This window comes from Corvus hawaiiensis, chromosome 6 (genome assembly GCF_020740725.1).
Source record: "Corvus hawaiiensis isolate bCorHaw1 chromosome 6, bCorHaw1.pri.cur, whole genome shotgun sequence".
NCBI classification, from domain to species: Eukaryota; Metazoa; Chordata; class Aves; order Passeriformes; family Corvidae; genus Corvus; species Corvus hawaiiensis.
Genome location: NC_063218.1, coordinates 49384724 through 49409545, shown reverse-complemented (window position 1 = coordinate 49409545; position 24822 = coordinate 49384724). Strand labels below are relative to the sequence as shown.

At 45.3% G+C, this 24822-nt stretch overlaps 1 protein-coding gene across 8 annotated transcripts in view; it reads left to right on the top strand.

Annotated features, from left to right (window-relative positions):
- The window catches only part of OSBPL5 (oxysterol binding protein like 5), a 214359-nt gene that overhangs the window by 122833 nt on the left and 66704 nt on the right, over nucleotides 1–24822 (top strand). For all 8 annotated transcript variants that reach the window (XM_048305785.1, XM_048305787.1, XM_048305789.1 and 5 more), the window contains 4 exons: nucleotides 6906–6986; nucleotides 7644–7745; nucleotides 9336–9539; nucleotides 15251–15335. In XM_048305785.1, the coding sequence (XP_048161742.1) occupies nucleotides 6906–6986; nucleotides 7644–7745; nucleotides 9336–9539; nucleotides 15251–15335 (472 nt within the window). The remainder of the gene's footprint in view (nucleotides 1–6905; nucleotides 6987–7643; nucleotides 7746–9335; nucleotides 9540–15250; nucleotides 15336–24822) is intronic.

The window sequence follows — 24822 nt, the reverse complement described above, 5'->3', positions numbered from 1 at the left end:
GCAGCCAGTTAGCACACACCTGATAGTGTGTGACAGGAGGTGCCTTTCTTTTGTTTTGTGCCTCATTTGGTGCTGTTAGAGTCCTCTAAGGCACCCTGTATTGCAGTATGCAGTGCTGCAAGTTCTCTTTCTTCCTTTCCTGTGCTTACCTGTTAATACTACTGGCTGGAGGGCAGCTGGATTATCTTGATATGGATGCAGGGCCACAAAGAATTGAGGTGTATTTTAAGGGATATTCAGAAAAATCCTGAAACTGGAGCTCAGTGGTACTTCACTGGTTTCAGTCCCTTGCTAATGCTGCAATGAAGCCTATGAAATTGTAGGAGTGTGGCTGTTGCATGCAGTTATGTGATGTATTGGAGGGCAAAGCATTGTGAATGAGTTTTTCCACATGCCTGAATTGTTCAGGCCTTTATTGTGTGATTTGTAATCTGAAATATGGACGTAACTGACTGCTAGAAATTTATTTTAGCTGCACAGTGGTTTGAAACTGCACATACTGATCACTTGAGATTTAAGCTACAGTTCCCATACTGTCTCAAGCTCTCCCTGCTAGATCTATGAGTCATGCTCCTGACCTCTGAGGTAATTCCAGTCATGTTTACACTTGGGACTAACACAGAAGGTTATTCACAAATGTGGCAATTTACAAGGGTCCCTTTTCCTCTGTTCTCCCTTAGTCAGAAAACCAAGAAACTGTTTTGCAGACAGACCCAGATATTGCAGGAATCACCTTGGAGAGACTCAGGAGTGAAACATCCCCTGTGGGTGTTAAGTATGGCTTAATGTGAGATTCTGGCCCTTCCAGGTGGTGCTGTGCTCAACTGGCCCCTTGCTGTCTTTTCTTTACCATACTTCATGCTCTCCATGTTGTGAATGGAGTTATTTTGGAGCCAGTTGTCTCTGTGAAGAATTACAGTCATTTCCTGTGCCCTGGCTCAGTACACTTTGCTTCCTTGATTCCACATGCAGCACTTTAGGGTAGTCACAGTTGTCCGCAGTGGGCTCTGCAGCTGATTTCAACTGAGCAGAGATGTAGCCTGGAGTATCCTGGGAAAATCATGTTGAAGAGGGGTGGGATTTTGCGCTGTGAAGTCGAAAACATGGAGCATCCCTAACTTGTGTAAGTACATACAAGCCCTGAAACAGCCGGGTGCCTCACAGAGGTGAATGTAGAGAGTAGTAACTCAAAATTGGTAGCTTTGGGTAAGCCACAGCAGTCCAATCATGTCATGTTGGGTCACTGGTGATCATAATTCCTTGGCCTAGTGTTTCTGATGAGGAAGGTGAAGGCAAATGGGGGTGCTGAAATTGAAATGATTTATTAAACGATTTAGCAAAACATATTAAACTGCAGGCCCGGTTGTTTTTCATTGCTCACTTTGTTTGTTTGAGCTTAGCCTAGGGACAAAAGCTGTGCCTATAGCTGGAGGGGAAATAAAAACTGTGCTTCAGCTTTCTCTTGGCACTAAATCTGTGACAGTCATGTGAAACAGCATCTTTCTCAGTGTCCGACTTCCCATCTCGCCTCAAATGTTCTTTAAGTATTCTGACCTTGCAGAAGGAACTTCCCATGCAAGGCACACTTAAATGATCAAATAGAAATCCTGTAAGAAATCCTGTGACTTTTTCTTTATTTACCATAATGTGATGCAATGGAGCCAAGGATTCCACTCAACACTGGTATAACTTGATATTTGAAGTTGCTTGGATGGCTGAATTTCACCAATTATTTTCCCCAGGTGTTGCTGTCAACTGTTTATTTGTACAGGCTTTTCAGTTTGTGCTAATCATTGTGCTACTTCAGAGTTGTAAACACAGTTGCTGTATCCTTGTAACATTGTTGAAATAAGAGGTATCTTTATGTTCATTTTTTTCCAACTGGAAAGTTTTAGTTGAAGATTATTCAGCTTGCTGAAAAGCAGGATATCAGTTGAAGGGTAATCTTTCCTACTGCAAAGCTCATTTGCCAGTAAGAATCATTTCACTGGCTCTACTGTGCTTTGGATGAGCTGTTAATTCACAACAAAAGTAAAAAGTTTTTTAAAAGAACTGCTTATAATAAAATGAAACCAAAATTGCTTAAATTTGGTTGGGATGTCTGTGAATATTCACAAGGAGTCTTCAGTTGTAATGTCAAACCCAGCTTTTCCATAATTTTTATACTAAAAGAACTTCTGTTTCATTTCTTTTATTTCTGTGTGATCGAGATTTGTTGCAATTACATGTGGAAAAGATACTGGAGAAATTACATCTGATCCAGGACATGTCTCCCACTGCTTTTGTCAAGCATAACTTATGACCCCAGCTCCTTCTGTTCTGCCTTCAAATTCCCATCTGATCTTGTCTTTCTGTCGCTTGGATGCAAAGAAGACGAGAAGGCAACTTGTAAGCTGTCACTGCTGTTACCATGCACAGCACAGCTTGAGAATGACTTTATTGAAATGCTTCTGATTTGGAATAATTCTGGCTGTTGTGCAGCAAGGATTGCTTGTGCTAAGTAACAGGATATTCCTCTTGCTGTTGTCCTGGGCAGGGCTGGCATGATGATCAGCTGGCATCCCCCAAACTGGAGTTGATCACAGGCTGTTTTTCTGTGAAATGGTTTGGTTCCTCTTGGAAATGAAGTCACCAGAAAGACACTGGATCAGAATAGTGCTATTGTGAGGACTCTGCATGCTCTCTTACAAAGCCTGGCAGAAGTGTGAGGGTATTGTGTTGACTGCTAACAATCAGCAGTGAATCTCTGGAGCTCCATGACTGAGATGAAAGGGAACACAAACTTAACAGGGATAAAAAGTATGTTTTTGAGTACAGTACAGCCCATTGTCAGCATTGAAGTCATCACTCCTGTGAAAGGACAGATTTGATAAGAGAACTGAAAAGGGACAGTGGGTCTCTTGAAACTGAAGTTTCTTCTCCCTGCAAGTGCTGCAGCATGCTCTGGTGAAAGTTTTTGGCAGATTAACAGACTTCCCTCCTTATGGGAACCACTATATGGAAAGCATACTTACTGCTTTCTTATTAGAATACTCCAGTGGGTTTTTCTTCCTTTAAAAAGAACATGAATTCCTTACTCTCCCATTGTACAAAGTCTCATCTGTGGCCAATATTGTTCACATGTTGCTGCAGAGAGCAGGGGCCAGATTCTGATATCCTGCACAGGCATTATCCCAGCATCCTTGGAAGACTTGCTGTGATGACAAATGGCTTCTCTTAGTTTTCTGCCAGGCTGAGAAAGGCAGGGCAGTAGAAAGACATCATTAAATGTTCTTGATGTGTCTTAGCAATGTGAGACCCTGCTGTGTCTTGGGAACCTTTAGAGCTGATGGCCCAAATTTACTGAATCTTACATATGCCACAAGGTACAATCAAAACCATTAAGACAGATTAATGTAAAAACATGAAATCATATTACTTCAAGTCACTTAGCAGGTTAAACCTAGGGGAACTATCATTACCATCAGCAGCATGGGGACCTATGGTATGCTTAGATCCCATCTGTCCTGTGAAAAAGCAGGAACTTTAAACCCAGAAATGCAATGCTTTTCACTCTGTAGGCCTGGAGATCACCAGTTTCTTTGCCAGAAAACTCCTATTTAGGATCAGTGATGGTGCATCCTCAGATGCACAACAAGAGGCAAAGTTGGGAGGGAGAAGCAATCAGTCTGACTCATTAAAAACTAACTGGGGAGCTGTCAAAAGTCCCAGGTCAGGCACATCTGCAAGCTTGTCCATGGCTCCTAGTTAAAATCATGGCTTGGTTACAGTAACATTTGCTCTCTTTTCATAAAGCATTTTGCAACCATCTCTGGGAGCTGTGGTATTGGTCACACATCTGGTAGGCATATCATCACAGTTTTTGGGACAGAGCAGCACAATTATTTATTTTCCCATGCCTAGAAATTCTTATATGGGCAGTGAGTACCTATGCTACTGCTTCTTTCTCATCCACTCTCAAGCCTGTCTTGGTGGCTACCATCCCTGTGGCTGTGTTTCCCCTTACAGGCCGAGTTCACAGATTCAGCATGACCAGGTGTAGCCCAAAGCTGGGGGAGGGAGAGCCTGAAGGAAGCAGCACAGTGGTTCAGGAGCCACCGCAGCATCCTCCAGAGCTGTTCATCCAGCTCCTTCAATGAAGTGAAGTACCAGTTTGAAATGGTTTCAGACTGTGTTTACTGAGCTCCTACAGGCTGTGGTGGTGTCAGGGGAGATTATCCCTTCATCAGCTGTTTTGCACTGTGGTGTTATGGCATGCACAGCAGTATCGCCTGGAATTGGGCACCAGTGTCCTCGGTTGTGCAGTCAGCTCTCCCAAAGAGTCAGAATGTGTGTCTGTCTCTGTGAACATCCCAAGTTTGAAGTCTTGTGCTTGTTTAACTATTTTTAGCATGACCCAGAGAGACTCCGAGGAGGAGGCAGGTGGGGCTGGTAGAGCAGTGGAAGTGCCTCTGTCTGTGTCAGTGCTGGTTCCCCACAGGCAGCAGGTTTGCTGTTGGAAGCCTTTCTGAGTTCAGCTGCAAGCAAATCTCCCCAAGCCAAGGGAGCTTAGGGGCCAAAATTTCATTCTTTATGTAAGCGCTAAGGTGTAATTGTCTAGGTAACAAGCAGCTGTAGCTTGTTTTAATTAGTTAAGCAAAAAGTATTCTTTGCATTCTGATGCTTTGCAGGCACCTGAGCAGTATTTCCTGGAATCTTGGGAACATCTGTGGTTTTTCTGCCTCTCACACTGGCTAATGAGGAATAGTACGCAGTGTTTCTCTCTCTGTCTGATCTCTCCAGCCGGAGGGAGTAAAATTGCTGATAAACAATTGGCTCATAGTTGAGTCTCAAGGACAGGACATTCTTCCTGCTAATTGGGAGAAAGAGGAAGAATTCTTCTGACTGATTTCAGAGGGCACACATCTCGAATCATGAAAGCATAATCTCCTAATAATTCTGAAGGATTCTTGCTCAGAGATATTTAAGCACTTGGAAATGTTTCTTCATAAAAGAAGGCTTATAGCATATCTCCCAAATGTCTACTACTGCCCTTTGAAATGTGACAAAGGTGCTGTGGGCACAACTCTCTGCTCAGACGTCACATCTGTGCAGTGGTCCCCACCATAAAGCTTCTGTTTTTACAGTGAAGTCCAAAGCACGAAATATGAATCAGAGACTGCATTGCAGGCAGAGGAGGCAGGCTTCACTTTCTGTGAAAACAAAAATGGCAAACACTGAATAGTTTTCAGGAGTCCAGGAGCTGGCCTTTTCTCTGAATGGATCCAAGTTGACTTGTGAACTAAACAGTCAGATCAGGGACCTCACTGGCCTTTGTGTGTCATCACAGAGTTTTCCTTTCTCTATTTTTAAAGTATCTCGTGTAGTTTTGGTTTTAGTGAGAGAGTACTACAAGGGTATCTGAGCACAAGTAATAGGTTCTACAATGACAGTGGCTCTGTTGCCAATTGCACCTTCTGCCCCTGATTTCTAATGCTGCATCATCTACAAGGAGTTTTGCTCAGTTGAGCAGGCACCCTTACCTCCCATTTTTGCTCCTGCCCCAGTATCCAGGGCGTAGTTGTTTGCTGTGATCTGGTCATCCATTTCTGTGCTTTTCTCTGAGTCATGTGAAAAGGACTGCCCTGGCTGTCATTAAACATTTTCCTGCTCACACTAACGTTTGGCATAGTTCATGGCTGTAGTAGCCTGAGAGGTTTCTGTGTCACTGGGAGGAAAAAAGGAAGTGGGTCTCTTGAAACTGAAGGTGCTGTAAAATTATTACATCAATTTGTGACATAAAGGAGAGAAAGTCTGAAAGCTCAGTGGGTTTGTTTCGCATCATGGCAGTGAATTTATACATGGGAAATATATTTTATGCATTTTTTCCTTAGTACAGCTCATTTTTGTGTCACACTCGTTAAATCAAGGTGGCCGAGGACTGAGCTTTCTTTACAAAACTGTCATGTATGAGTGGGAAAGACAGTGCCTGACCCCAAAAGATCACAGTCTGAATGCATCAGACACATGAAAGGTTGGAAGGAAGAGAGGTACAGAGAGAGGAAATAACTTCCCCAAGGTCACATAAAAAGCAGAAGAGTCCAGACTGTACCATAATTCTGTCACCATTAACCCTGCCCAGGTTTTGTACAATGTGCTGACAGAACACGTGGGGGTCCTCGTTGTGAGCTGGGCTCTGGAGAGCTGTACTTTCTAAACATCCTTTATTTTGGTAACAGTAATACTGTGATTATGCCTAATGAAAGTAAAGCATTTTTGCAGCCCATCAGCACGGTCATGAGATCAGTCTGTAGCTTCTGAAAGTGAATTTAAACAGCACTGACACTATCAAACATGATTTGAAGTGACTGTGTATATTTGGTGCTTCACTTTGCAAGGCCAAGATGATTTCCTGTATTATCTGTAACATGATTAGGTCATTTCTTGCCCACCCATATTTTTGGACATTTCAGTCAGTGCAACAGTCATTGCCAGTATCAAGTCTAGTTCTGAAAAATCTATAACAAATTCGCCATGAGTTTTATTCTAGTAATTGAAATGCTTTCAGATCTGAAGAGAGTTGGGCAGTTTTCAAAGTTAGAAATAAGTTTTTGGTTTTCTGTTTTGTTTTGCTGTTTTGTTGGGGTTTTTGTTTCTGTTTTTTCTTAACCAAGATTAATGTCTGCATGGAAGAAATACAAAGAAAATTTGGTGGGGAATTTTCCATCCAGCCATGGGTATAAAAAGGAAGTTTGGCCTGCCCTGTAGATACGCATTTTGTGCACCTGCTTAGTGTTCCACTGCTGAAGTCTGCAATCAGCTCTTTCATGGATTCCTGAAAGTTATAAACAACACTTTATCAGAACATAACTTGAGCATCTTCATGTTAACACATTCCTATTTTCTTCTCTCCCTCTTTTTTTTAGATCGAATATAAGCTTTGCAATGGGTCTGACAAAGAGTGTGTATCTCCCACAGCCAAATTCATGAAGAAGGAAACACTGAAGGTATGTGCAAAGCAGCCAAGTCAGCATCAGCTGACTTTCTTTTAAAAAACAAATGGTACCTTCCGAACAAGCCATTGGGAACAAGTCAGAGCCATTTCCCAAGACCCAGAGAAGCCTCTGAATCTTCTAGGAGTCATTGTAGGCCAAGGACATTTACAGGCTTTATATACAGGATTAGATTATATACTGCAAGCAGAACAGATCAGTATAATTGTTTCACTGTGTTTGTATGTTCCAGAGCCATTAGGCACCTCAAGAGGATTGTAATCCTTCACTGCTCTTGTTAGGACAGGCTTGCCTAGGCAATCTGAGCAAATTTCAGCTTGAACACTTGCTTGTTTACCAAACCAAAAGTATAAATTAATGAAGTTAGATTTAGGCTCTTGAATTTGAGGGGTGAGGAGGACTGGGTATGCAGCCTCTTTCTGTTCCCTCCAAAGAAAAGACAAATTAGATTATATTTAGTGAAACTTCAGGAGCAAAGAAAATGCCTGTTCTCGTGTTATGGTTTTATTCTTCCTTGCGTTCATTTCTGGGGAACCTGTGCTGGGTCAAGTTCTTGCTGTGCTATACATAACTGTCCTTAATGCATTATGTTCTTTCCTCCCCAAAAGAGGCCATGATTACAGCTACTATATTTTCTCTGTTCTCAACCAGGTACAAAAAAAAAATTACAGACAGGAGAAGAAAAGAGCTACCAAACAACTCTTCAGTGCTCTGAAGGATCCCAGTGTGGTGATCACAGCAGACTGGCTGAAGGTATTTTATACAGATCATTTCTTCTGAGCCTGTTGTGGGAAAAAATAAGTGAGAAGTAGTTGATGTGTCTGAGACTTATGCACTAGCCCTTTTTTAAGTGAACGAAGACTGAATAATTTTGAGTTGAAGTTACTGTAAAGTTTTATTTAAATAACTTCTATGAAAGTGGATCTGTGGGAGGTATTTACTTTCCACCTTAACTCAATTGGTCTATTCCATGTCCTTAAGCAGCAACAAGGACTCAAAAAGTGCATAGTACAAAGGGAAGTGATGATGTTTCTCTCTTTATTCCTCTCTGAAAGACTCTGTTGGCCTCTTCCCATAAATGTGGTTTTGTACTGAAGAGGGAATAGACTGAGTAACAGCCTGAAAATGGGCAGATACAGCTTGTTCTATCGACAATTGAATTTTCTGTTGTCACAGCACAGAATGAAACATATTGTACCTGATGACAACAGCAATTTCTCCTTGTGCACACACTTGGGTAGTGACAGCTTCTCATTGGAGTCCTGAAACTTCTGTGTGGCAAAGTAAATCTGGATTGACACTGAGAGATGAGCACTGTTTTTCTCCTCCTTTGGGGCCATTTAGTTTTCTCAAATAATAGTGAATTGGTTGAACCTTTTATATTGGCAAAATTTAATTTTCAAATGTTGCCGAACACATAGCTCTTAAGAAAAACAAAGTAACTTAAGGATCTCGTGAAACAATAGTTGCATTTGGCTAGTGGTAAAAACCTCCAACATTGTTCTGCAATTATTATTAGAAGCCGAAAAGTGACATGCTTATGGTTTATTTGAGAAGTTAGATTGGCAGCAAAGTCTTCCTGTAGTGTTTACTGCTAATGAAAAATAAATATTGAGATTTTTTAAATACAAAGTACCTGTTGCGTGTTTGCTGTGACTGGAAATTTCTGGTGAGTTGCAAATAATGCTGGGCCACAAAAACAGAACACAGAAAAGACTTGAGGTTTGGCCTGTGCACACTGAAGGCAGGAAGACCTTAGGCAAAATCTAAACTTACTGAGAAACTTCTCCATCCTTTAAGCTGTTATCTTTAATATACTCTTATAAGATTTAATGTCTTCTATATAAGAGAGAGATGCATTGAGCTTGACAGAGAAGTAAACCAGCTGGAGACAGTATTTTTGAAAATGGGGTATTTGACAAAACCCATTAATAGCAGTGTTGTGCAGAACACTATTAAAATGACTTATAAGTCAAGTTAGGCTAGCTATAACATTTTTATATGCAATGTTCTAATTGGCATGTCCTCCGTGATTATTAACAGATCACTCTCATGTGGGCCAGCAGTGCTGATTGCATAAAAATTTAATCAAGCTGCTAACACTGAGCTAGTAATAAAAATATGAAGACTAAATTCTGATAGCCAGATTTCCAAGTTCTGGGATTTTGCTGTGAGATCCCTAGGGCTGTTCAGAGAACACCATGTCTTTTCCTTAGGAAATGTATCATGGTGCAGCCTTGGAATAAACACACTGGAAATACTGTATAAATACTGAATAAATGTTGGTTTTTTTCTAAGGAGCAACATAGATGCAACTTTTTGGTCTCTCCCCCTTTCCTCCAGATTCGTGGGACTCTGAAGAGCTGGACCAAACTGTGGTGTGTCCTGAAACCAGGAGTGCTGCTTATTTATAAGACGCCAAAGATCGGACAGTGGGTTGGGACAATCCTGCTCCATTCTTGTGAGCTGATCGAGAGACCCTCCAAAAAGGATGGCTTTTGCTTTAAACTCTTCCATCCTTTGGATCAATCCATCTGGGCTGTAAAGGTAACAATCCTGATGAGTCGAACAACTGCTTCTTGGTCACCAAATCTTCTGAGCACTGGTATTGCCTAGCACTGATGCTATTTAGTTATTCAGGTGCTGTTAGCAATGGTGAATTGACTGTATAAAAAGATTAAAGATACCAAAGCTTGATCATTGAATGACATCAAAGGGACATAGTCCTTGTGATTAGTTCCACAGATGTATCTTCTCAGAGTACAGATGCCTGTACAGACTGAGGAAAAAGGAAATGTGTTAGTGCAGGAAAAGAAGTTTAATACCTAGAAGCTATATCACGCCATGGCCTACATCTTTAAAAGGAGTTGAGGCATAGACACAGTCAACTAAATTCCCCAAAACAAGGACACACAAAGCACCAAGTGCTTCACATAATACCGGGAGATGGCTGGCAAAGTGACAAAAAAGCAGGTTTATAATTTGATTTTTTTTTTCTAATGCCCCTGAGGTTTGGATTTGTTTGCAGTGGACTTGGAACTCAGTGTTCTGCTCAAGCCTTGACTGCTGCACAGAAGTGTGACTTCAGATAGCCCTTATCATCTCTTCTTTGAAATGGAAATAGCAGGATTTTCTCCACTTCTTTTTGTGTTATTCTTCAGGCTGAGACAATCCCTTCCTATACACACAGTGGCTCCTGCAGTGACCTCTGGATCTCCCTGTTACAAAAATGATTAACAGTTTTTCACACTTCTTGAAATAACTCCCCACAAATGTTAAAGAGCTGTATTCCTTTTTCTTCTTCCCTTTAAGAATAGGCAAAAAAAGAAAAAACATTATGTACTGCCTATGTGCAAAGAGGAAGATCCCAGTACCTCCCGAGAGACACTAAGAGCCACATCTTTTGGATACCTGAAGACAAAGCTTAAATGTTGTTGTATTTGTTTCCCTGTCAAAACCAGTGACAAAACCAGAGTTATTGCAGACATAAATTCTCTAGGAGACATCACGAGTGTAAATAAGGCATTCCGAGCTGATGCCTTGCTGCAAGGTGGTCAGCAGAGGGAATGGAAATGGAAAGACTCACGAGAGAGCAGTGAAAACACTTGTCATGGAATCAGAAGTTCTGACAAAAGGGAGAAGCCCTGTGGGAGCAGATCAAGTAGACACACTCCTCCATGCAGTTAATTGAACAGTTTTAAACACAGCTATACAATCACTATAAAAAGCCTTTCCATTTTTAATAAGGTAGGAGGAGAGAATTAAAATTAAGCTCAGCAACCAGGGGTGTGAGCTGCTGATTTTTGCCAACAGCTCAGCTCTGATTTGTGCCTAAATGCATTGCTTTTGCTTAAAGTTCCAAAGGTGTCATTGCTACCTTGCTTGTTATTCAGTTTTGAGCGTTTTGAGGCCTTTTAAATTCAGAGCATGCACCTAAGAATGTTGTTGATGATCTACTGTCTGTCAACAAAAACATTCCTTGTGACTTGACAGGTCAACTGAATTCTTCTGAGAAGCACAGTCAGAGGAGGTAGTGAAAAATAGAATCAAAAGTGCAGTCAGATACTGAAAGGCAGAGTTGCTGACAGATCTGAAGTGTTGCATTAGGATGCCCTTCCTTTGATGTGAGGCATCCCAAAGAAAGAGGAGGTTTTATTAGTATATGTATGTATTTAAATATGTATAACTAGTTCTTGTGTCTCTTGAGAAAAAATATGGTAGAAATAAGAATTAGTGTACTAAATGTGAAGGGAAAATGTTTGTGTACTAGAGGAAGTCCAAAGAGGTTTAAATTTTAAAGTCAAAGTAATATTCTAAGTCTCCTGAGACATACTTAGAAAGATACATTTGAGCTGCATAGTAGGATAGTCCCTGAAACCTGAGTTCAGCCTGGATTGTTGTGTGTGATAAATGCTTTCAGCCATGAGGTAAACACCAACATACACATCAGGAAGAAATCCACCAGTGAGCTGCTTGATGTCAAAGAGGCTGTCTGCACTCTGTCAACAGTTTAAGGCTGAAGCTGCTAAAAATACTGTTTTATTTTATGTCATTTCACAGCCTCCTTTTAAAGCAACTGGAGGAGAATTGACTGATCTACATTGGTTGTGTATAACTAGGCAAAGAAAGTCTGTTTCTCATGAAATACATATTCACCTGAGCTTAAGCAAAAAGCCCAAGTTGCTGTCCATCACAATAGAAATAAGATCTGGATAAACACCTTTCCCTCTTGGCCAGAATGGCTTGTGAAATTTTCAGGGGTTATTCAAACTAGAGTTGGTGGTCCAGTTTTCACTCTCATCAGTGGATTTGCAGTTAACTCAGGGTAATTACTGAACACCTTTGTACATATTGGCCTGGCTGCCCAGCAGATGTTTGGAGCTAACTCTGGGGTTCAGACCTGGAACAAATGTGTGGTTCAGGCACTGCCATAGGCCTTTGTGGTAGCAGTAGCCAAATAAATTTGATGTGCAGGCATTTAACTTCAGTTAGAGCAGGGTGAGATTTTGGGGCACCTTTCAAGATAAGATGTAAGGCCATGGCTTGTAGTTGAAAGCTAAATATATGCACCAGGGTATTGTTTTTCTTATAAAGCTCTCTGGGGTCTAGAGCTATCTTAGAAGCATATTGCTGAGGGAAAGAGTTCTTTATTCTACACTGCTTCCCTGGCTTTTTGAGACTTTCAGCCTGAAACTCGTTTGCAGTGTACATGGATTAGACCTTTTATCTCTTTGTTCCATTCAGGCCCTTGTAAACCCAAGACCAAAACCGTCAAGGTCTCAAAATCAGCCAGAACTGCAAGCAGCAGTAAGAAAAGCTTCCTCCACATGCCCCAAATGCTGCTGCAGAGGCACTTTGTCCAATGTGTAAAGGCAGTCTGATCCCACACTGCTCCTGGGAATAGACATTTTGCCAAGATGGCTGCAGGAGACTGGGGAATGCCAACCTACTAATTCATGTGAGGGTATGGGTGGCTTTCCTCTTGCTTCACAGAGGGAGTGTAGGGCTATTAGCTGGCAGGGTTTGCCTGCCTGTCCCAAAAAGTGTCCTGGAATAGGTCGTATTTCCCTTCAAGCTTGCTCAGAAGCTGGCTGAACAGCATGGTGTGGGAGGGCTTTCATTATCTGCAGCCTGTTCTGACATTTATTTAGAACAATAAGTAAGTTGGGGTCAGACCCACTGCATCTGGGAAAATACATAATTTGAATTTTGTTGGTTTGTAAGAACTTTGAGTCATTCCTTTTAAAGAAAAAGTCCTTGTTCTGGGCTTTTCCAGTTGTTTATTCCATTCCAGAAGACAACACAGTTTGTTTCATCTTCATCCTTACAGTTATCCACAACACTGTTAGTGAGATTTTTTCCCCCCATTTAAGCTTTGTTTATGACTCTCCAAGATGTCATGTGATACTATCTAAAACTGTCAGTCCTCTCCATTTTTCAAAACCTAATCACCCCCTGTTTGATTATGCCTTTTGAGTCTCAAATCAGTTGTAAAGACAGGAACAATCTAAAGGTGATCCTTTCTTAGTTGTACTGCACAGGGGCTGCAGCTGGGCTCTGGGTGCTGGTGCAGCTAGGATAACACTCACTTTTTGTGAGAGATGGTCATTGGCATGGGGCTCAAAGGCTGGGAGACAGTGCATTGTACTGTGCAGATACAGAACATCATTTGATCTGTGCAGATGTTGGTTTTATTTTTATGGCCCACTTCCTTTTTTTTTCTGTGGGAAATGGCCCCCTCCATGGGTGAACATGCCTTACTACTGAATATGTTTCCTTGACAGGGGGACCTGGCTGCTTCTTGAGTTTATCCACGTGGCTAAATGCCTGTTAAAATCTTGTGTTAATCTTCTTCCCATCTCCCCCCTTTTTTAAAATGCTCTGTATCTGTGCCATTAGGTTGTGGGGTTTTCCTGAAGCAGAGCAAATATCTAACTCTGCACTGAAAACACAAGTAATGGTCTTATCAATAGTTCTCCAACACCCTGCTCAGCTGCAAGATACTGAAAGGAAAAATGCCATGAGGAATGATGCCTGATTGCATTAATGTCACTAGTAATGTCTTGAGCTGCTCTGCTCTGGTTTGCTAATCAAATCTCAACTTTGCCAGTCCTGACTATTAAGCCTGTAAACAGTCTTAATTTTGTGAACCTCTTGTGGGAGGGAGGAGAGGAAAAAGAAAGTGAGTAACAAGGATCCCAGTTTCTCCTGGCATCAGAGGAACCCTGAAGATGTGAAGGCAAGAAGCTTGACTGGAGACTGTTGTCTTCTCAATGCTGCGTCTTCGTACACTCAGATACAATTTGATCCTTTTCGTACTCTTAATTCTGTCCAAATTTTGGTTTTCTGAGTATAACTTAAAAATCCAGATAAAATCACTATTTAACTTTGAGGCACTTACGTACTGGAGCAGTTTTCAGTGGCAGTCACAGTTCCATGCTTATCAACTGGGAGGGAGAAATCCTTCTTTCAAGGAATGTGGTTGGATACTATAAAGGCCCATGTAAGGGAGGAAATTAATACTCAAACTGCAAAAATCTGCCTACAGATTTTCAGCATTGTCTGGTATTCTCTAGAAAGTCAAGGAAGTTTGTATTGGAGCATCCTGGAGAAAACCGCTTGCTCCCCCCCTGCAGGCAACATAGTGGTCATGCCAGTATTGGTGATGTCTTCTGCCCTGCTTCTATTTCTGACATAATGTCTGCATGTTTGAAAACGGATCTGCTTTTGTGTTATTTGTTACAAAGTGAGGAAGAGAAGGAGCTGGAGGAGGCTGAGTCACTTTGAAAATGCAATGGAGGAGGAGGGATTTCTATTTATTTCAGTCAGGTTATGGCATGAAATCCATACCATGAAGAGTATGAAGCTGTGCTTACTGCATACAGGAACTGCTTTTTCTTAGCATCTTCTGGAGTTCAGAAGAGAAGGAAACAGAGAGGAGATCAAGGAGGGAGCCTGTGGTTCTGCTCAAAGAAGTGCCTCATCCAGGATGGACTTTGCTTCCCTGGGCATCATTTCTGGAGGGTCATGCTGAAAGGATGGTGGCAGGATGTTTACAAGACACTTATTTTTTGGCCACGGTTTCTAAACTAAAGGCAAATGAGCAAAGCCTGGAGTGGCTGTCACCTCAGGCACCACGGCATAAGGGTTCTCTGGATTTAAAGGTGAAGGACTGCAACCCAGCAGCATGTGCCCATGCTGGGGGACCTTTGGTCCTCAGTCTGTGGTTTTCCCTTTCTTCACCTTTCCCACAGACTCAGGATGAAGGTTCCCCTTTTTTTATTCCTTCCAGGAGAGCTGCTGTTGCCTCTCTGCTTGAGGCAATCACAGCACAAGGTGTGGCTCTGCTGCTTTTGTGGTGGTGTGTGAAGGGTGTTTCATTGTGAGTGTGTCAGGCTGTGGGCAGACCCCAGGAGCACCTCATGGACCAGTCCCTTCAGGTGTTGCTCACAGGTTTGACTGATTTTGTCCCAAGTGACAGCGATAAGATCCTTCCATTCCTGCAGATCTGAATAAACATAGTAGGTTTTGGGCTGAGCATAGGTTAGATCAAGCCCCATTTGCATAGGAGCTCATTACTGCCTCGGAGCTGCAGCAGCAGTATCATGATTACTAATGAGTCTCTCCAAATTACTCCATGTGCTCCTGCCTTCTTTCCTATCACAACCATGCACACTCTGCCTGGCAAGGGTGGAAAGACATTGAAAGTCCATTGCAGCTTCCGTGCCTTACATCTTTCTGTCTGTGTGCATTTCCAGGGACCAAAGGGAGAAAATGTTGGTTCGATCACTCAGCCTCTTCCCAGCAGCTACTTGATTTTCAGAGCAGCCTCCGAATCAGATGGTAAGTTTTGGGGTTTGTTTGCTTTCTTCAGATAGCATACTTTCTGCTAGTTAAGAAGATAGGTTGATGCAAAAAAAAAAATGGTGGCTTGCCCAGCTTGAAATACTGCTCTTAGCAATGATCAGAATAGGTCAAGCAGACTCCTGGCAGATTTCACTGCCCTCACTGAACAGCCACCTCTCTGGCCATATGTATGGAAGAAGGACTTAGGCTTCCGATTGAGGAAAAACACCAAGTCAGTATAAACTAAAGGGTGGAAGGAGCTGATCCCAAAACTGCGGTGAGAGGGGTGCTTAACTGTTTCTTCAGTTCAGCAGAGACTTTAGTGTGTTATCTGCCTACATCTTAGACTAGGGAGGGATCTGTTGGAGGAAAGTGGTGTGGCAATATTAAAGAGCTGTCGGTACATGTCTTTCAGCCATCTGAATTTTCCTGTAAACAATTTGTGCTGTGGTTTTCAGTCTAGCAGGCCCAGATGCTGGTGACTCCACATGTCAAATACTGTTCTGGGAATTCACAAAATTATGGAAAGTAAATTTAGGTCAATATATAACAGACACGCCAGCTTGCTATGTGGGAATCTCTATAAGTTACTTTAGCAGACCTAAAATATCAGTGATTCGTAAGTAGAAAAGAAGATTAAAAACATGTTTTCATTCCATTTGACCTTCAGACTAATTTTTTTTTTCATAGCAAATTAACCCAGGCTGTTCATTTTATGGGTATTTTTCACCTACCCCACCAAGGAGGCTCGCGTATTCCCATATGCTCCTTTGGGTCTCATCTACAGTAACTGTAGGGACATAAGGACTTCTTATGGAGCAAAATGAGCTTTGAAAGTAATGTCCTTCTGGTCCAGTGATTAGGTTTTACATTTTCCTAAGGGCTGGAAACGAGACAATGCAAATGCACCTTTGATATGACACTTAGAATAGGAGAGAACCTTCTTTCATTACAGACTTCTGTGCTGTTTTCCTCCTGCTGTGAAAAGAGGACAGTTCATGGTGAGGGACACCATCTTGACACTGAAAACTGCTCGCAGATGTCAGTTGTACTAGTTTGAAAATAAACTAGTGGGAGGCACCAAGTCAGAATAACAATTTCATAGGGAAATAAAAGAAAAAGAAATAAAGGCAGAAAACACTGGTTCAAACTGACAAGAGTCAGGATACAACCTGACACCCTGTTAGTCAGGGTGGTGGTGCCAGTCCGATAAAATGGTGGCTGCAGTCCTCCTGAAGTGGTGGATGTGGTTCTGTCAAAGCAGTGATCCTGCAGAAAGGGCCTGCTCTTCCTCAGAAGGTCCAGTGGTGGCTATGTAGCTCCTGTCCTCTGGAAATCCAGTGGAAAGGTTGTCTCTGGTGTTCAGAATCTCAGGTTGCTTCCATCCGGTGAATATGCTCCTGAAGTCCCTTCAAGAGGATCGGTCAGATTATCATTCCTATACCGTCTGGAGTTCTGTGTGAGAGAGACCGGAGCAGCGTTGACTCTAGATGAGCTTCTTGTGGTAGTTGTCCCTCTTTTTAGTTCACGTGCCCCGGCTGCTAAGGAGGCAGTGGGTTTTCCATCCCACTTACTCATGTCTTCTCCATGTTCCTGAAGGAAAAACCAGAGATTACCTCGTGGGGTGTATCCTCTGTCCCTGGTTGGGGGACACCTGCTCCTAATGGCAGAGACTCTTGTTGGTTCTGGTGAGATGTGGTAAATCTCTTCCTTCAGTTACTTTTTTAATTTCTGATGGCCTTCTTCAATCAAGCTCCGGACTTGCTCAGCCAGCCTTGTTTCCACGGACAAGACATGGGTGTGAAACGGGGTTGTGACGGTGTCCTTGTAAATCCTCAGTTTGTTCACCAAGACGCCCACCCTGTCCTCGCCTTCCCTCCATTGCAGCATTGCCAGGTAACGGGAGTATATCTCTGGTCCAAGGTGTGCGAACTCCAACCACATCTGTGACGTGCACTGGACACCATCTGGGCTCTTAGGAAATCTCTCGTCTTCTGAGAAAATGATCTCCAGCACAGCCAATTCCCTCAGGCACCAGATACCTCGTTCCATTGTGCTCCATTTTACTTGGTGCACCTGGAGGTCTTCTTTACAAAGGTACCTGTCCCTTACACTTGTCAGCAGTCGCTGCCAGAGGCTGAGGGTTTCTTGGCTTCTCCTGATCCCCTGGTCAATGACCACATCCCGGGACAGAGATCCCAGTTGCCTGGCCTCACTTCCGTCCAGAATGGTGTCATTGGCTGCAGCGTCCCAGATGCGGAGCAGCCAGGTCAGGATAGACTCATTTGTCTGGTGGGTGAATTCCCTCTGCAGGTTGCGCAGCTCACCCAGGGATAGCGACCAAATGATGACCTCTGGCTCTGCCTCTTCTACTGGATGTGAAGGTCCTGCTGCATCCTTGTCAGTCACTATGCAGACTGATTTGCTTTTTGATTTCTTCTTCTGAACGGGGGCAACTGCAATTGGTTTAGGCTGTTCTGGTTCAGTGACGGTTTGTGTGGAGATGCTGACAGCGCCTTTGGTTCCTTTCTCCTCTGTGACAGTCTGTGTAGACATGGTGTTTGTTGTTCTGATCTTTTTTTCTCTCTCATCCTGAGGATGCTGTGCCATAGCTCTGATTCAAAGCATGGTGTACATGGTGCAGGCTGTACAGAGAAGAAAAAGCAGAACTAACAGCAAGACTATACTTTCTCTGGCATCCAGAGAGAACTCAAGATCTTCAAAAACTGCAAAATATCTTCAAACTGCTGTGTCAGGCCTGAAAGGCTGGAAAAAACCCATTCTTTTATCCTCCCCCAGTGGCTGAGTGTGATTGTTGAGGCCCCAGATGTAGCAGCCTAGAATAGGACAAGCAGACAAAGTTGAGTATATTTAGCAGCAGGGGAGGTCCCGGGTGCAGGGGAACCAGCCACAGTCACAACACGAACACCAATGCGATTTGAGCGTTGTGCTCCGCTTTATTGTTTTTCTTACACCAACTTATACTTTGCAAAGATACATGCCCTATTCCCACGAGACAGCCTCTAAGCAGTGGGGGAGTGGACCGCTGTATACCTTTTCCCAAGGCTGTTCAAGGCTGCCAGCTAGTAGGTGTCTTGCAAGCCTATCTTCAGCCTGGGGCCCTGTCAGGGGCACTTCTGAACAACCCTGGGTTTCCCAAACTGCCCAGACTGTCCTGAGGTATCATATGCCCCTGTTCCACAAGGAATTCCTCTACCCATCCCCCAGTTTCTTTTTGGGCAACCCAGGCCTGGTTGATGATCTTTCGCAGCCCCGCTTTAAGGCAAGAAAAAATACACCGAAATACTGTTAAGCCTAGTATAACTACAAATAGCAATCGGCAGCCTTCTACTACCAAGGTACGCAGCCATCTGGTGATACCCAGACCCTTAAGCCAATCTCCAGTAGGGTCGTCTGTCTCCCGAAGGTTGTGTAGGCCCCTCTGGAGGTCCGAGAGGTGCTTGTGAATTGAGACAGAATGGTCAGAAAGATTCATACAGCACATACCCTGGAACTCTTCACAGCTGTGGCCGTGAGCTAATAGTAGAAAATCAATGGCTGCCCGATTTTGTAATACTGCATGCCTAACACTAGTAACATCTGCACTTAGCTTGTCAAGCATCTGCGAAGTTATGTTTAACTCATCCCTTGCCCAGCAAGCAAGTTTATGTAAAATTGGGTGAGCCCTGGCTGCTGAAGGACCAGGTAAAAACATAGATGCTAGCCAAATTATAGCACGACTCCAAAAGACAGGCTCTTCATTTCTTTTACATTTGAGCTCATGGATTGAACGCCGCACCCTGGTTTTAGTGCGGTGGGTGATATTTAAGAGTTGATGCAGGCCTGGATGGAACAGGGTGAGTTTCCCTAAGTAGCACGAACCCCCATGTGGGCTGGCAGGAACTCCATTCCACGCACGGTCCCTGCATATTAAGAACGTACCACTGAGGAGGTGTTTCAGGGCTTGACTCATGAGGTTGATTCAGGGGTAAATTACTTCGGACTCGTGGTTTCTCAGAAACCAGTCTGCAAGAGGGTCAACAGTGGCCCAAAGGCGCTTATTAACATTTAATTGACTGGTAGTGGGAGGCTTAAATGTCATGTAACCATCCCCAGTCTGGTTTGTGGAACCCAGTAGATCTAACTCTTCTGGTGTCCCCATGGTGACACTGATGCTTTTCAAGAATGCACATTGCCAGCAGGCACGCTGCTGCACAGGCTTGAGTCCGATCAGCCCTGAACACTTGCCATTGTTTGTGGCATTCCCTATCAGGGAGCTGTTGTCTAGCATCCCTCGGAAGTCTTGCGGGTTAAAATATGGGACCCCGATTAAACAGGTGCAAAATGGGTCCCCTGGTGTGGCCAGGCTCAAACACATGGAGTCTTGCCCCGTTAATTCAGCTAGGGTGACCAACATGTTTTGTCTCTTTTGGATGGCTGTCAACATTGTGTGGGACCCGGTTAGGATGCTTATGAGAAGCAAACCTCTCAGAATGTTTGCGGGCCCAGTGCTGCTTTGTCACTTCCCAGCGCTCGGGGGCCACCACATGCTGCAGCGGAACGTGAGAATGCTCACCCTAACACTGCAACACTCCGTACTGCCTTCACTTGATCTAAATGGGCAGACAACCGATCAAAGATGTCCGCCAATGCCCTTGTCTCAAGACAGTGAAAAACACTTCCCCACTCTACCTCTGAGTCTGGTGCTATATGCAAGAATTTACACAATTCCCCTTCTTGGCTCCACCTTCGGAGAGGGTTCCCCGACACCCACCACAAGTCACTAGCAACCACCCAGGGCAGTTGTTACATTCGCCACAGAGTCTTGCTATTTCTCCTGCTACAGAGAGTGGTGGATCTTGGCAAGTTCTCAGCCCCCTCACTCAGCCGCGGCTGCAGCCTCTCCCAAGGCTTCCCAGGACGAGGATCCCAGAATTCCAGCTGATGAAGTCGTGGCATCACTTTCCCCAGGAGCCGATGCTGACTGCGCCTTCTTGCTTCGGGGTCCTGTATGCGTCGCACAGCACCACTTGCTGGGCACCCACAACGGTCCCTCTGGGGAGGAAACACACATATATCCTGGACCGTTAAATAGCACTGGGCTGGGACCCTCCCACAAACCCATTCGAGCGTTACGGTACGACACACTTATTCCTGGAAGGGCCCGCTCGATTCCCCTACGAACTGTCTGATGATGGATTACCACTGGAGGCTCCTCCCTATCCCCGGCCAGAGAGAGGAAGTTCAACGTAAACAGCACCTTGCTTAACCGCTTACTTGGTTCCATCTCTCCCCCTTTCTGTCGGCTCAGATATTCTTTTAGTGTACGATGGGCTCTCTCTACCACTGCCTGACCGGTGGGCGAGTGTGGGATCCCTGTGATATGTTCTACCCCCCACTGCTGCATAAATTTTTCTAGGCAACTGCTAGTGAATGCTGGCCCATTGTCCGTTTTGATCTTTTTGGGTACCCCCATTACTGCAAAGCACAAGAGCAGATGCCGCTCCACATGCAGTGCCTTCTCTCCTGTTTGAGCGGTAGCCCACAGGAAGTGTGAAAAAGCGTCAATTGTTACATGGACATAGCGCTGTCGACTGAACTCAGGGACATGAGTGATGTCCATTTGCCAGAGTTCGAGGGCTTTCAGACCCTTGGGGTTAACTCCCACCCCCAACCCCGGGCCGTGATGGCTACAGCGGGGACAAGCCTGTACTATGCCTTTAGCTTCTATCAGCAGGATCCTAAACTGTCTCTGCAGGGATTTTGCGTTTTGGTGGAACAAATCATGGCTACATCTGGCTTGCTCAAAAGTGCTCGCGGGCAGGGGATGCACTATGGGGGCACAGCTCACCGCCTAGTCTGCATGGGCATTGCCCTTTCTCAGCCCGATGTTCCACTGGTGGCTTCGAACGTGCAGGATACAGTAGGGATGTGTGTGTTGTTGCAGGGTGTGCCACAATGTAATGAGCAGTCTGCCCAGATGTTCGTTGTTGGTATGCCGGATTTCTTCATCATGGATCCGTTGGGCTACTCCAACGACATATAGGGAATCACTGACTACATTCACCGGTTCCTTCGACCACTGTTGCAAGGCCCATATCACGGCGTGCAGTTCGAGTGTTTGCAAGCTGTCGGCCGGTTCTCCCACTATGACATGAGTCTTCCAGTGGTCATTCTCTTTCCATGCACAGGCGGCCCACTTTGTCTTCCTCCCCGCATCCGTGAACACTGTGCACCCTAGTACTGGCCGTTCTACATTCAGCAGGCGGTCCAGCCACTCATAGCGCCCCAGCAACTGCGCCAGCCTTCCCTGTGGGTGCTTGTTATGGACCACACCGGTGAATCCGAGCAGAGCTTCTTGCAGTGCCTCCGCATGGCGCAGCATCCACTCCAAGTCCCCTGTCTGGACTGGTATACTGATGTCCTCTGCCTCCCTCTGGTCACGACTCTTTCGGATTAAAAGCGCCACCATCTCTACCCTGGACTGCAGTCTGAAGCATGGCTGAGTTGGCAGGAAGATCCATTCGAGAATCCGGATGTCCTCCCCCTTTATCTTTTGCCATTGATGGATGATGGCATGTGAACCTGCTGCGCCGATCAGGGTGATGAGGATGGCGAGTAGGACTCCTTCTTCTCTGTGCGATACCCATGTGTGCCGCAGCTTAGCTGCGACCTTGGCGAGAGCTGCTGCTTGGTCCGGGGAGCATTCCCGAGGTTCAGCAGCATTTGTCCCGTGCAGCCATGGCAGGAAGGGGGTGAGGTCGGCATTCGTGATTCCCGTGACCCCGCGGACCCATTGCAGATCTCCTAACAGCCGTTGTGCATCATGGAGGGTGGAGATTTCTGTGTGTAGCTTGATCTTTTGGGGCCTAATTTGCGAGTCTGATATGTGCCAGCCCAGGTACTTCCATGGTGCAGTCTGCTGGATCTTCTGGGGGGCGATCTCTAATCCAATCTTATGTAGGTGTTCTCTGACCCATTGCATCTCTTGGTCTGAGAACTCTGTAGCAGTAGCTATCAGGATGTCATCCATGTAATGGTAGATGAGTGCTTCTGCGTAGTGTCGTCGAATCGGACGTAGTGCCCAGTCAACATATAGCTGACACAGCGTGGGGGAATTTTTCATTCTCTGGGGTAGAACAACCCACTCGTAGTGCTTAGTAGGCTCACCGCGATTCTTAGTGGACACTGTAAAGGCAAAACGTTCTGTGTCCTTTGGAGGCAGTGGGATTGTAAAAAAACAGTCTTTTAAGTCAATTGCAGTGATTTGCCATCCCGCTGGGATCATTGTAGGAGCCGGTAGCCCAGGTTGCAGCGCCTTCATAGTTTGCATGCGTGCGTTTACTTGGTGAAGGTCATGAAGGAGGCGCCGTTTTCCTGACTTCTTCGGGATCACAACGATGGGGGTGTTCCATGGGCTGACCGACAGCTTGATGTGTCCTGCCGCTAGCTGTTCTGCAACAGGCTGTTCTACTGTCTTCAGCCTTTTGTCTGTTACCGGCCACTGCTCAACCCAAACAGGCTCATCTGTTAACCAGGTGAGAGCCTGTATGGGTGGCTGATTGGCAGCGGCCATCAGCATAAATGCTGGTCCGTGGTGAGCACAAGGCCTAGCTGTGCAAGGATGTCACATCCAATCAGGCCTTGTAGGGTGTGAGGCAACTTCGTAACGTAGGGGCGACACACAATATCTTGATTGTTCTCAAACTCTAAGGTAATTGGGGTTGCACTTACATGGGGGATTTGTGTTCCTCCCACCCCTACCAGCATGGCTGCTGGTTTTTCCAGTCCCCAACCAGGTGGCCATACCGCCTGGTTAATTATGGTAACGTCAGCCTCTGTGTCGAAAAGCGGCTGTATTTTGATGGCTTCTGCCCCCCTTCGCAGGATTACTTGCCGCTGAGGTCTCTGGGTCAGGTTCAATGTCCAAAACACATCGAACCCAGAGGACCCAAAACCGTGGTCTCAGCGGACATTGTTGCTGGTCCCCCCCGTTGGTCATTAGGGGAATGGGGACGATTTGGGCAATGCGACTGCCCTGCGGGATAGTTACGGGTGGTTGCAGCGTGTAAGCTATGATCTTCATTTCGCTGGTGTAGTCGGCATCGATGACTGCAGGGAGCACCACTACTCCCTGCCGGCTGGTTGATGACTGCCCCACAAGTAGGCCACCCAGACGAGGGCCGTCTGATGACAGGGGGCCCTTGGCTGTGGTCGGGATCAGGGTGACCTGGCAGTCCATCAGCGTGACTTCTATTGAGGTTGCCACGTCCACGCCAAGGTTCCCTCGGGTGGCGGGCTGGTTCTGGTGAAGGAAACCACCAGGGTTGCACTTGACTCATGGCTCTCTGGGGCGCTCAATTGTGTCTTGGCGTGAGACCCCACTGTGCTACACTGGCCATTTCCTGCACGGTGGCATGCTATGGTGGCATGGTTGCCAGAATTGCAGCGGTGGCACCACACTGGTTTCTGGCAAGTGCACCTCAGGTACCCCTCTTCACCGCATCGGAAACAGGCTACTCTGCCCATCCAGGGACCAGGCGGTGGGCCAGCAGCCTTCGTCCCCTTCTGTCCTTGCACCCCTTTGGTCATTGCTGCGGCGATGACTTGTCCCTGTTTGTGCAGGACATCCTGCAGTGTTGCAGTAAAAGCGGCTGTTTGCGATGACTGCTTCACACGACTAGTGCGCACGAGCATCTCGGCTACTCCTACTCCCTGGGGCAGCGTGGCAAGAATCACCTTAGTTTGCTTATTAGCATTTTCAAAAGCAAGGGTCTGGAACATTTGCTCTTGGAGCTCTTCAGAAAGCTCCGTTGCATCCTTCAAGGCTGCTGACAGACGGTCGATGAACTGACCAAATGGCTCAGACAGCCCCTGTCGGATCATTGCAAACGGAGGTGACTTCTTATCAGGTACTGATAACATGGCTTTGTGAGCAAGAGTCTGTGACAACTGGTGAATGACTGTGGGCATGGTCAGCTGTGTCACCATCGCTCCATAAGCCTCGATCCCAGTTAGCATGTCAGCTTGGATCGCATACAGTGGGTCTTGCGTGTCACCTTGGTGTTTGCTAGCTTCTTCTTGTGCTAGCTGCTTCCATGTTCGCTCCCAGAGCAGGAACTGTGAAGGGGTTAACAACAACTGTGCGATGCTGATGCAGTCATTAGGACACAGGACATCTGCTGTAAAGATAAACTGCAGAATGCTTCGGGCAGCTTCAGACCGCAAGCCATATGTGGTGACTGTTTGCTTGGCTTGCTGCAAGAGCTTCCAGTCATGGGGTTCTCACTTTGCAGTGTCCCCTTGTATCAGTACAGGACAGGCAAGGGCATCCACTGTGTGCCAGTCACCCTCGATGACTGCGTCATGGACAACCCCATTCCATCTCCTTGGCAATGGATCAGTCCTCCCCGTCAGGGCTGATATAGATGATGGCTGCACCTCCCCTCACAAGAAGGGAAGGGCTGCAGGCACTGTGCCCGAT